Genomic DNA, 13,740 nt, shown 5'->3' on the forward strand with positions numbered 1-13,740 from the left:
CCTATCACATGGGAATCAATGTTGAAATATGGGGAGGAGAGATACTGGAGGGGTAAATCTTCCCAGGATGATTCTGTGTGTTTTATAAAAGCAAAGATATGCTTACAGGGAAGTAATGTCCACATCCAAGCATGGCATTCACAGCTAGGCATCCCATTTCCATTGTCCATTATGACTTGGTAACCTGTTCTTTGTCCAGGGTCAGATTGACTTTTCACCTATCAGAATTAAAATATTCTATTAAACTTGAAATCACATTTTAAGAGGCCCAAGGGCCTTAATGGTCACCTGAGTATCATAGCCCATACAGGGAGTCTCATATTTGCATTTAAATCTCAATATGGAGTCCTTTGTGCACATGAATATGACCTTTCAAAATATGCACACAATTCCTATTCATTTACAGAAGAAGGAAAAATGGAAGTTTGAAACATATAATTCATTTTGACATCCCCCCCCAAAAAAACCCTGACCCATGAATTTCACAATTTACGAAGAGGACATTATGGACATCACAACCATGCATTTAATTTATCTCCCATGACTGTGACAGTAGAGAAGAAAAAGTATATTTTTATATATTTTTATTATGTGGCCATATTGGCCCTGACCAAGGGCCTGAACCCCTGACCCCGGAGCCATGAATAGAGAGCGTCATGAACATCATTATAATCATGCATTTAGTTTTTCTCATATATATATATACATGTATATGGCAGTAGAGCAGATTTTCTATTATTTAATACACTTTCATTATATGGCCATATTGGCCCTGCCCTAGGGCCTGAACCCCTGACCCAGGGGCCATGAATTGTGTGAATATCAATGTTTACATTATGCAGTACATTTCTATGAATTTTAGTAATCTTACACCACTTAAATGGTGTTATAATATTTACCTTATATGTTCTGTTGCCCGTAGAATTAATTTCATTTGCACTGATGGTATCTGCTAATTCCATTTTTGACATGCAGTGCTTTATGAAGCTTGGAGGTCTATTTTTCAAAAATTCTGGTACATGAGTAATATAAGACCTTCCATACACATCTGTTGCTGTGGCATTATCCCTTATATATCTAAATAAAATATATACTTTATAACACATCATTTATGCAACAAGAGTACCGTAAACGGTACATAATACACCCAAGAGAGGTTATGATTGAGTGTTTTTATTATAAGGTGTTTATTTTGTGACATTAATTAGCAAACATGACAAAAATGCCAAGAGTTGGAGGACTTTATTTAAAGTAGTATCATTCATCATCAAGGTCAGCAATATATTACCTCGATATGTGGGTTAACCTATAAATATGTGGATCATAGGTTTGAATCTCACAGAATTTAAATTTTTAAATGTAACAATAATGTACTTTTGCAAGGGTTTATGCAAAATATAAAACAGAAGACATTTTTTCAATGCTTAGAATCACCTATTGGTAAACATCTGAAAGAAAATGTGGATACTGGAATCATGACAACAGCATCTTCAGAAATTGTACTTTCTAACTTCTCTATAATATTTTATAATATATTCTTCTTCATGAAATCAATTACACTGAAGCAGTCTATAACATTATAAAATTAAAATGATGGCAACCACCACAAAGCGCCCCGCTTTCTGGCATTTGCTAAATTTAAGGTCCATAACTTTTTCAACAAGATGTGTTTGTAAAACACCATGTCCCAGATTGCAAGTGTTTTATAAGACTATAGAATTACCAAGGATTAGTAGATTGTTAAATTACCCTTATCTCTTTGAAACTAATTTTCCCAGAACAACATGCTCAGATTGCAATTATTCCTGATAGAACCTACTATGGTAGTCCCATTATGAGACACTTTTTTCAAATCCCATGACATGAGTCAGTGAGAAACAGTGGACCTTTCATGCTTATGAAAAAAGGTTGGGTTTACAGTGACTATTTGTGGTCAGATGTGACATGAATTAGTATACAAAGTTAAAATAATATATTATACAATGCCATATGAATATTTCGTGCATAAAAGTACCAATATTACACTATACATGCATTAAAAGGCAAGGAAAAATACATGGCATTAAAAGTTCTCTACTCTATTTTGGCAAAGCTCATGAAATATTGAAAATTTTGTTTTGCTCAAGTGGATTTGAGTTCTGTGGAGGTTTGGGTATGCATGCGTGAGATGAAAATGCTTATGATATTAATAAGGAATTAAACATTCTAAGGAGTATTAATGGTAATAGGAATATGTATAGTGATAAATTTTGCAGCTTACATGGCATTATTACTTACCTACACCTTTTCTCTCTCAACTGTCTAAATATAATCATCAATTCATCAAAATAACTTGCATGCAAAATATAACTTGGCATTCCTGAAAACAAATGTTCTATTATGCCTCATTGATTTTCATCATCATTCTTAAATCACTTAAGAAATCTTTGAAATATAATTTGTTTTTGTTAAAAACAAATGTCTCCCCAGCTCTCAAAATTGAATGTGCTCCAAATTACAACCCCCTCCTCTTAATGTACTGTATGGTATGGATGAGAAAGCATGAGCAGGAACTTAGACATTATGAACAGTACTATGTGCATTGAGGAAAAAGATTGAGAAAATATTCAACATTGATGTGACCAATGTCATTGTTGTATATGATACAAAAATAATGACTAGCTGTTATGCTGAAGTACCAGTAGGAAAGTGAACATATACCCTTGTACATATGTAAAAAGCTATAAAACACTCCTCTTTGATCCACTGTAAATTGTAGGAAAATATTAGATCCCTGATTAGACCGATGTGAACATCATAAAATGATAATGAAGTATTCTACAAAAGTTCAAGGTTATCCAATATGCCATATTGGAGGAGAAGTGTTCACAAGCTATTTTACACCCCCCACCCCTCTTAGATAACAATTGTATCCTCCTGTCCTGACAATATGCACATCTACAAATGAGAGTGAAGCATTGTACAAAGTTTCAAATTTATCGAATAAGCCTTAAAGGAGGAGAAGCGTACACAAGATTTTGTGACAGCCAGACAGATTGACAGAAAGTACAAACACAATATGTCTCCCCCTGGAAGAGGGGAGACATAATAATTGCTAATAATACATTTTTTCCTTGCTAAAGTGACATGAGATCTTTTCATTCAATATTATTAATTCTGAAATCATGTGAATTTCAATGTTTAATGTTTATATGTTTCCAGACATAAAGATAATGAAACAAGAAAATCCATGCACATGCATTTAACAAATAAAAGAACATTACATTAGAAAATTAAACTTGGGCTTACGTTAGCATCATTGTGGGTAAATACTGATGTACAAGGCTTGATATCATTCCTGAGACATTGTTGTTCTTTCGTTGCTCTAAAAACTGATACTTGAAGACTTTATTCTGTCTCTCCAGACCATTGTTTGTATTCACCAAGAGTCCTGATCCATACCTCTGGGACCAAACCCACCGCTACATATGTAAGTACAAGCCATTGATCAGTACTGCACAGTACATAGTTGAAATATTATTTGGTTTTATTAACAGTAAATGCCTCCCCAGCATCCCAAATTGAAAGTGCTCCAAATTACACCCCCTCCCCTTACTGTACTAAATGATATGGGAAAAAGTGTACCGCCACGGCACATGATACGCCCGTCACATATTGTTAACAGTATAGATTGTACCCATTAAAACATTTTTTATATCACCTTAATTAAATGTCACAGTGACCTTAAAGTAGGATGCAACACACCTTCTACCTAAGATGCATTAGTTGACCAATTTTGGTGATTCTAGGTCTAATAGTTTTCAAGTTATGAGCCGGACAAGTTTTTGCCATATATGGCCATATCTTCTTAATGAAAAGTCACAGTGACCTGGTTTTAATGTGCGACACACCTTCTACCCAAGATGTATCTACAGACAAAGTTTGATGATTCTAGGCCTTGTAGTATTTAAGTTACAGGTCGGACACGAAAAAGCTAAGACGGACAGACATGAACGCCATACCATAATACGTCCCGTCTTAAGACGGGTGTATAAAAAGATTCGACATCGATGTGGCCAGTGTAATATACCCTTGAACATGAAAACGCTATAAAATGCTCTTCTTTGATCCACTGTAAATTGTAGAAAAATATTACATCCATAGGTCATAACAATGTGAACATTATTAAATGATAATGAAGCACTGTGCAAAATTTTAAGTCTATCCAATAAACCATATAGGAGGAGAAGTGTTCACAAGATTTTGTGACAGACAAACAGAAAGATGGACAGACAGACAGACAAAAAGTATATAACATAATAATTTAACTGATTAAATCACCACTATTAATTGGAATATCAGTACTTTAAAAAACCTTTTTCTCAGTCATCCAAGTTTTTGAGAACCAGTTCCTTAGGGGATTGTTCCGGGCCCAAATATCGGAACTTTGCAAGTTCATGATGGCCTCTGTGTACTCCTTTTCTGATGATGCATGAGCACAACTCCTCAGCATTCCCAGCACGCGGTCTTTGCAATCAGTAAGACCGTTGTCTGTCTTGCTGACCCATCTAATCCAGCTTTGTTCTCTGTGAAAATCACAGATAAAAACAAAGCTTTCTGGAAGAAATAAAAATCAACATGTGGGAATAACAGTTGGTAATTCAAATGTCATTAATTTAATGTCGCCAATTAAAATAGCTATATACATTACATAAATAATTATTTTCTGTCAATTTACTTTAACTATACAGGGAGAAGTTTTACTTTCATACGAAAATTCAAATATCCTAGTATTCACTGCATTCTTATTGCCTCTAAATCAATTGAATTTTCATTATAAACCTATTGAAAAATAAAAATTAACCATCATACCAGGAAAAATTTCCTCAATTGCAACAATTTCTCTCTCACAAAAATCTGTCATAAAAAACTTGGGTTCCCAGTACCACTCTGCTGGCCTGTCTGGTGCATTATGGAGCCAGGTTTTTATTGTCTGTAGGCCTTGCATTATTGATCTCTTCGTCTCGTGCTGAACAATAAATTCAGCCACTACACTGTACCCTACGTTGGTTTTGACAGCAAGGAAAAACAGTGGCAATGCATACTCTGTGGTTCTGTAGGTTGCATCTAGCAAGCACAGGGAATTTCCATACCTGCAACAAAATTCATTCTAAAGAATAGCAAGTCACAAGTAAAAGAAAACAAAACAAATCAAATGCAAACATTTATCTTACATCTGTTACATTATGGTAAATCAGTATTTGAAAGACTGAAATGAAATCTTCAACACTGACAGATTTTCTTATCAATATTTGAATGAAAAATGAATCACAATTACATAATTGCTACCTTAAACAATCAATCAAAACACCTGACAGTTTTAATAAGTTTTATTAATTCAAACCTGTACAATAGATGACGTTGAAATTCACTCTGGTGACAGAAGAAAAATTCTGTTGTCTCTGCTGTCTGTATTTGAGGATAGACCTCATCATCATCATCTTGCTCCACACAATCTATGTTCCTCAAAATATCTCTGTCAGTTGGTGCAGAGTCAGAGGCAGGCATAAAGATGAAATTATCCTTTGGATAATTGTCTTGCCACTCTGCTACCTTTTGCAGGAGATTTTCTTGATCTATCCTTGAGTATCTACATCAAAATGACAGTATTTTCTTCTCTTAAAGTGTTGTTGAATGTTTTCCATCAAGCACAACTAATTAGTTGTATAATTTGTCAAAATGAAAATTACATTACTAGTAAATTAAACTTTCAACATGTTGTATTACCTCAACCTCAGCTGGGCAAGGTAGATGTGTGTCCTGATTGTTTCGTCTGTTGGATAGTAGGCAGCATCGGACAATGCAGGACGCTTAATATCTTTAAAGAGCAAGGTATCAACAGACACACGCAAATGTCTTCGCATCTCTGAAACACTTGTTACACCATGCCCAACAAGTTCACCAAGTTTATCTCGAACTTCCTTGGACAGAGGATTCATGAAGCCTGCCAGCTGAAAATTAATTGATTTACATATCAATTCTATATAGAAGGAAAATTTTATCAACATCTTGTTCCTGTAATTCTGAAAAAAATATCTTCCTTGGTATGGATGTGACCTCTCTGTATGAATGGAGTGCCAAATTAACATAAACTCAAACAATTGAAGATATGTTTACTTATTTGAATACATGTATAGCATCATTTCAAATGCTACATCCAATAATTGAATCAATACTCATATTAATTGAATTGATGAGAGCAATAATTGATTTGATTTGTGTATAAATTCTATTAATTCTCTCATCAATTCAATTGATGTGCATATCAACATGGTGTATATTAATCACTCACAATATTTAATTTGGAGCTTGGTATAAATCATTTGATGATCTCTTTCATTCAATTGAAGACATCTTAGACTATTTAGTTTTACATTTACAATGAATGCATGTGTATAAGGAATCAGTGCACACATCAATTCTTTTAGAGAGAGCAACAATTAAAAAGATCATTGATTCTATTGTGATATGTTGAATTGAAGACATTTATTATCAAATGATTGCTCTCACTTCCAAAGAATCATTGTATGCATCGACTGAATTAAAGATATCATTAATTCAATAGAAGGAAGCAATAATTCAATTATTGCACTCAGCAATTGAATTGATGTATGCATTTAGCTATTGCTCTTTTCAATTAAATCATAGTGTGCATCAATTCAAATGCGATTTCATTTGAAAAGAGCAACAAGTAAATTATAGCAATGAATGCTATCAACAATTCAAAATTAATACATGTTTAATATGTGCTTCAACCTAAAAATATGTATTTTTGACTTACTTGTCCGGTAAGATGTGTTGACTCGTGATCTTCACTCTTTGGAAGCAATATATAAATCCGTCTCTGTTTTTTTACTTTGTCAGGAACGTCTGAAATGTCATCCCTCAGATGTTACTTGCTTTTCTTTTCAGTTTTTCTGTGTTTTTCTGCACCTATCCAAAATTACAAAAAAAATTGTAATCTCTTAAACAAAATAATGCATATCTATGAATTGAATCAACCCATTGATTCATAATCCAAAATATTTTTTCTTAAAAATGAAATGGTCATATAATATAACAAATTTTACCTGATAGTCATGGAAGAATACAACATCTTTCATGATTATCTTGGCCCGACATCCTTTTTTCTTTGAAGCCTGGAGTAACTTTTTACGTTTCTTTGGGACTGGATGGTCACCCTGTAGAGCAGACATATATATTAATCAACTCATGTTTTAAATTATAGAAATTGTATGAGTGTATAAGTGACCTTTCATGAGGGAATCTGACAGACTGACCTGGGGATCTGCTAGACTGACCTTTTAATAATACATACTATAGGTGACAGAGACACCATATAGAAATTGTATGGTGTATAAGTGACCTTTCATGAGGGAATCTGACAGACTGACCTGGGGATCTGCTAGACTGACCTTTTAATAATACATACTTTAGGTGACAGAGACACCATATAGAAAATGTATGCTGTTTAAGTGACCTTTCATGAGGGGATCTGAGAGACTGACCTGGGAATCTGCTAGACTGACCTTTTAATAATACATACTATAGGTGACAGATGTTACATGTATATGTAAATTGTAATGTGTAAAGTATAATGGTGTATAAGTGACCTCCATGTCGCTCCATGTAGCATTCATTTAAAGTATATAGTTTTACCTTGAGGAGAGACTCCCTCCTTTATTTCATTTCATTCTTCTTCTTTTGGTGTTTGTCTTTCCCAAAAATACAGTGTCTTTCGCACCTTGCCAGAATAATGAATGGTGTTCCATCATAAGGGACAATACAGGGATCTCCTAAATCACTGAAGCGAACCCGAGACTTCTCGTTAATAACTGCAAAGACAATCAATACTTGAAAGAACAACTGTAGATTTCTATACAGATCCTTTTTAAAACAAAAACACATTTTCATTTGAATTATTGCTTGATCAAAATTAATAGTTCTGAATTAGACTGTCTATGAATGCTATTACTACTCCATTTCACAATAAATTAACATGTCTGATGTATATGAAGGCCCTATTTTCCAGGAGGAGAGAAGGAATTAAAAAAAAAATCCTGTTAAAAAAGAACCCTCTGAATTTGTTTTCATAAAGATGCCGATGCGTTTCGGCAATTTATACATCATAATGATTTAGACTACATCCCCTGCAAGTAGTAGTATATCAATCAATTAAGAGGATGCATATTTATTATTTAATTTTCCACAATCTGGAAGACAAGCTCCTGGATTTTACAGATTTTATAGGGCTTGAAATATGTCTCCTATGTAGTCATTTTTACTATTTTTAGTCACCTTTAATGAGGTGAAATTAATACAATAACACAAATTTTAAGGGGTTTTTTTTTTGGGGGGGGGGATATATAAATTCTCTCAGTAAAAGTAACTTGTCAGATAATTATGTCGACTTGTCAATTCTTTATGTTGCCTTGTCAGATCTTTTTTGTTGTCTTGTCACTTATGAGATATCTTATAAAACATATAAGGTATCTTTTATGCTTTATAAGACATCTTATAAAAATTAAATTTGTATTTAAAGAGATCTTCTATTTTTTATAAGATATCTCATAAACTTTATAAGATATCTTGTTTGATATATAAGATATTTTATAAACTTTATGAGTTTATAAGATATCTTATGAGATATCTTATACACTGTAAACTATATGAGATATCTTATAAAATTTATTACATATCTTACTGAAAATATATAAGACATCTCATAAATTATATAAGATATCTTTTTAGAGGAATAAATATGAATATGGCTTGCCATACGCAATAATTCAGAATTGAAGATATCATTAATTATTTTGAAGACATCGTTAATTGAATTGTTGCGCGCATCAAATAAATTGAAGATAAACAATAAATTAAAATATCTTATCATTGATTTCTCCGAGTGGAAAAATGTATTGCTTCATGGTTTATTTTTTTCTAAACAAGAGACCATGATTTACCTTAAATTTGAAACCTTTAGGGGGGGGGGGGGCTCTCTTAAATCCGCCACTGGGTAACACTTGAGATTTGGATAGGGGGGGGGGGGTATGCGCAGATTCAAGACCAGGATATCCCCCTCTCAAGCTCTGTGTATGCGGTGGCGATTTCCACGTACAAAAAGTTTATACAGTTCAATATTTTAGATGACTGAAAATTAAGCTGTCCTGACTTTAAATATTTGCATACATGAAAAAGAATGTTAATTTTCAATCTAAACCTAGATCTACCTATTTCTGGCCTTCCGAAGTGCGCTTCCTTTTTCCCAGAAACATATGTGATGGAGGTCTCTACCTCATAGGCTTTTCGAACATTCTCAGCTTCCTCAAAAGTTCTCACCCATCCACATAATCCGTCCTCTGACACAGGTGTCCATAATGTTTTCCACCTTTCCGTGTTCATGATTCTCTTAGAACCATTACCATGTGCTTAAACAATACTCGTTAACCATCGGTAAATTCCGTTCCGCTGTATGCATATTCATAAGTTATGACGCGGTCGGTCTGTGGGATTACTTCTAACGCCTACCAATTTCAAGAAGAGGAGTGGGGGGGGGGGGGTAACATGCATTAATCATCTATTCATTCAAAATTTCCTAAGCGTTCTTTTGACAAACAAATCAAGAACTGTGTTCTTTCAACCCCATAACAATCAATAGCTGAGATGGACAATTGTCTTCAATATTTGAACTGAGGATAATGGCTTTACATTGTGTATATTTCTGCTAAATCAAAACATATCAATGTGACCAGTGCCGTTTTGCGATTATGTATATCCTAAGAAAAACATGTAAATTCAAACTCCGTTTTATTTCATACTGATATAAAGCCGATATCGTTAAAATATACCACATTTCGGAAACGGAAGGGTGGTTCCGCGTTTACTGTTGATTATGATGTAGAGCGTTGATAGGTCTACTTTTATTCTTTTTTTTAATCCACTTCTATCATACATATTATGCATGCAACAGCAATAACACTTTTGTAATAAATAAATTATACATGCACAACAAGTTATATTTACATTTACTCTTTAATCCTGTGATAAAATGCATCAGAGAATTTTGAATATTTGCCTATAACTGCAAAGACCGAATCACTATAAATCTGTTAGGCGTATGAACACTGTCGATCATGTCATCTGCATCTCGGCCCACAGGTGATTTGTAATAATAACTGTAGGCGTCTTATACCATATAACTTACTAAAAAAAATATTATTACCCCTTATTAGGGGGTGGTATGGTATAAGACCCCTACTATTATCATAACAGACAAAATTACCATGCAGTTCCTGTGCTCATCCACATGTGTACCGACTGAAAACAAAGCTTTGTTGTCCATTCCCGTCTCATTCGATGCATGCCAGTTAAATCGATCTTACCTCTAATATGTGGCTAATATCCCCGAACAATCACAAGAAACCAATCCAAGTGCAAGATATTCCAGCAATTCTTCTTTCAGTAATTGTACTTCCAATTTCTCGAAGTGACAACATGGCTGTTTACAATTAGATATATTTGAACTGTTTAAACCCAGTTCAGATTGTAAACTTTGTTAATAAGTTGATTTGTATGATATTTATTGAATATCAATTCAAGAATTGGATTATAAAAATTTTCTGCATTGCGCTCTCCTTTCTTTTACGTTATGACATCACATTTTGCTTTCCACGGCGGTTCCGTTAATCGCTACTTACCCAAAGAATTAGGTGGAAGATTTGAGATATATATGAAAAATGCACACATTAAAAAGTTTTTAAAATGTAAATATAAACAATAAATTATTATTTTTTGAAAGATGTAGTCTCGTAACTGCAACGGTGTGTGCAATAATTTTTGATAACGCGCGAACGCATGTTATTCAATTTGTAACAACATTTTCTCTTCATTTCAGTATTATGAGTGCAATCTTCAGAACACGACGTTACAGACATTTCCGGAAACTACGCCGTCTTGACTTTGCTTACTGTTTGTCTATTTCCTGTATCATTTTGTATGTGATATTTACATACGTGGAACACAATGTGGAATCAATATGTTGGTTGTTTACACCACAGCTTGGTATGTTTGAATAATAAATTATTGTACATATTATTTGATACGTCTTAATGATTAATTTAAAAAATACGATCTTGATTATGAAGATGCATCAAATAATTCGTCTTAGTAATGAATGAAAGGTGAAGATAACCAACAGTGATCAATCTCATAACTTCTACAAGCAATACAAAATACATAGATAGGCAAACACGGACCCCTGGACAAACCAGAGGTGGGATCAGGTGCCTAGGAGTAACCAATCCCTGTTGACCGGTCACACCCGCCGTGAGCCCTATATCCTGATCAGGTAAACGGAGTTATTCGCAGTCAAAATAAGTATATCAAAAACGGCTTAACAAACCGTATGAAACACGTCAGACAGCGTTTGACCCAATGATAGGTTGTATTGACGAACTAGATCGTTATTACGACCATAGAATTTGCGAAATGCTGACTTCAATCGAGACTGTTGAAACCCCTGTACCATCAACTTGTTTGTCAGTAGCTTACCTCGATTTTAAAAATGACTATACGTAGAACAAGATCTTGCATATCGAATCGGTTGAGATATATAAACACCAGATGCAGGTGATAATGGAATATTGCTACATAAATATGGGAAGTTCCTTAAGGAAAGTCCGTGCTTTTACGTATCCGGTTTTAAATTTTAAACACCGACTAGAAAGTTCCAGTTATAACTTCTTTGTTTGATGTTTTTAGTTTACGAGAACTGTACGAGTCAAATTTAGCATTCAAATGTGAATCTTAGATATATTTACCATGAATTATTATAGTGTGAAGTCCTCACTAGCTCCAATGGTACAAAGCAATGTAATATCTACATTGAAAGGCTCATAGGCTTAAAAGGCTCATAGCTTGCAATCTAAGCCTGAACAAGTTAAAAATCATACATAGACGTGATCCTCACAGTGGAATTCACATTGAATTTTAGGGAGTTGGTTTGGTTCAAAGAAACCCAGAATTATAAATCCTCAGAAAATCATCAGCGAAGTTGTTGAATATTTGAACTTTTCTTCACAAGTACTTTCAAGAAACAAAATTATTTGTACATGAGCTGTAGTTGCTAGAATCTACATATATGTTACACTATATTTATTTTTTCTATAAGTATGAGATAGCATGTATGTATTTTTATGTATTATATGATTGATAGCCAAACAAAAAAAGAATAACACACACACCAAAAAAATTGTGAGAAAAAGGAAGGGGTGGGGGTGCACCCCCCCCCCCCCCCCCCCCCACCACTGCTTGTGTTCTAATCGTCTGGTAAGACAAAATTTTCAGTATGTTTTACATATATATATATTGTCATATTCTGTTGATCTTGATTTTAGGACTGTATTTGCCGTTACAATTTACTATTTTCAAAGTGTGCAAAGAATAATTGTAAAACTTAAATTTAAAAATGGGGGTTTACATATTCAAGAGACCATTTTGCAAAATATCTCTGGTCAACTATGGTAAAATATGTTTTTTTTGTTAACTTTACATATAATTCTAAATATTTTTAAAGAAAAACTGGCATGTAAACAATTTAGATTTTGAGAATTTTTCAAAATTGCGATATTCTGTGATTTTTTTCTGAAGGATGTGAGCAGATTAAACAGCAATTGTGTATGTTTTCAATTGAATATCTTTAAAAATTCTCTCAGTAAATGAATAGCTATTGGATTTTATATATTATAGCTTAATATGATGTGCTTTGGTGCATATTTTTAATAAAACATGAGATGATGCATTCTTGTGTTAGAATTTGGCTTTTGCATTTGGGGGTATATGTGCCCTGTAGCACATAGTATAAAAATAAACCTGCAAAGGTATGTCTTATATGGGCTTTTTAGTTAGTTTATGAGTTGTTAAAGTTATTTAAGTGGAAAAAAACTTTGATTGACAGAAATTTCTAATAGTATTTACCTACCTTAATAAGTAATATATTTCATTTATGAATATGATTAGACATAAAGCAATAGGTTTTGAATCTGAAATTCTGTTTATATAAAACAATAGGTTTTTTTTTATTACAAATATGCATGGAGTAGTTTTTGCAAAAAATCTAAGAATGCAAACAAATAATAGATATTGAATACATATCTTCTTATTTAAATACCCATAAAGGATTTCTACGATATTTTTTTTTCTTCATTTTTTTAAAAGACGAGTTTAATGTTTAAATACAAAACTGACTTTTTTTCAGAGGGGAGAATAGAGCCCAACCTTTCCTTCACTTCTTATGAAGAGATGTCATCTAAATTCAAATGGCTGCACATAGGAGGACATTACTCGCCTTATTGTATACCCGCTCAAAATGTGGCCATACTAATTCCGTTCCGAAACAGGGAGGCACACTTGCGAGTTTTGTTGAATAATCTTCATCCGATTCTTTATCGCCAACAATTAATGTACACAGTGTATGTCATTGAGCAGGTAATTTATGTTTTCTTATAACAATTAATGTGACTGCGAGAAAATTCTTCTAGTTTCTTTAATATACGTTGAGGAAGTTATAATTTTGATTAATGAAAATCAAGCTGTGTTTATTAAGAACTATTCAACATTAAACCATGTTCTTTCTTTATAGTTTTTGTCATATCACCTGATTTTTTTCACATGTAATGTAAGAGTAACACAGGACGAAAATTT

General features: G+C 33.4%; 1 protein-coding gene and 1 pseudogene across 3 annotated transcripts in view; one reads left to right on the top strand and one right to left on the bottom strand.

Moving 5' to 3' along the window:
- The window catches only part of LOC125646956 (beta-1,4-N-acetylgalactosaminyltransferase bre-4-like), a 66,046-nt gene that overhangs the window by 44,444 nt on the left and 7,862 nt on the right, over positions 1-13,740 (top strand). For 2 of the 3 annotated variants that reach the window (XM_056140035.1, XM_056140036.1), the window contains exons 2-4: positions 3,405-3,469; positions 10,934-11,100; positions 13,295-13,524. In XM_056140035.1, the coding sequence (XP_055996010.1) occupies positions 10,938-11,100; positions 13,295-13,524 (393 nt within the window). In that variant the 5' untranslated portion in view covers positions 3,405-3,469; positions 10,934-10,937. The remainder of the gene's footprint in view (positions 1-3,404; positions 3,470-10,933; positions 11,101-13,294; positions 13,525-13,740) is intronic. The other variant, XM_056140037.1, reaches the window with a different exon arrangement.
- Positions 5-9,512, bottom strand: LOC125647254 (uncharacterized; annotated as a pseudogene).

This window comes from Ostrea edulis, chromosome 6, assembly GCF_947568905.1.
Source record: "Ostrea edulis chromosome 6, xbOstEdul1.1, whole genome shotgun sequence".
NCBI classification, from domain to species: Eukaryota; Metazoa; Mollusca; class Bivalvia; order Ostreida; family Ostreidae; genus Ostrea; species Ostrea edulis.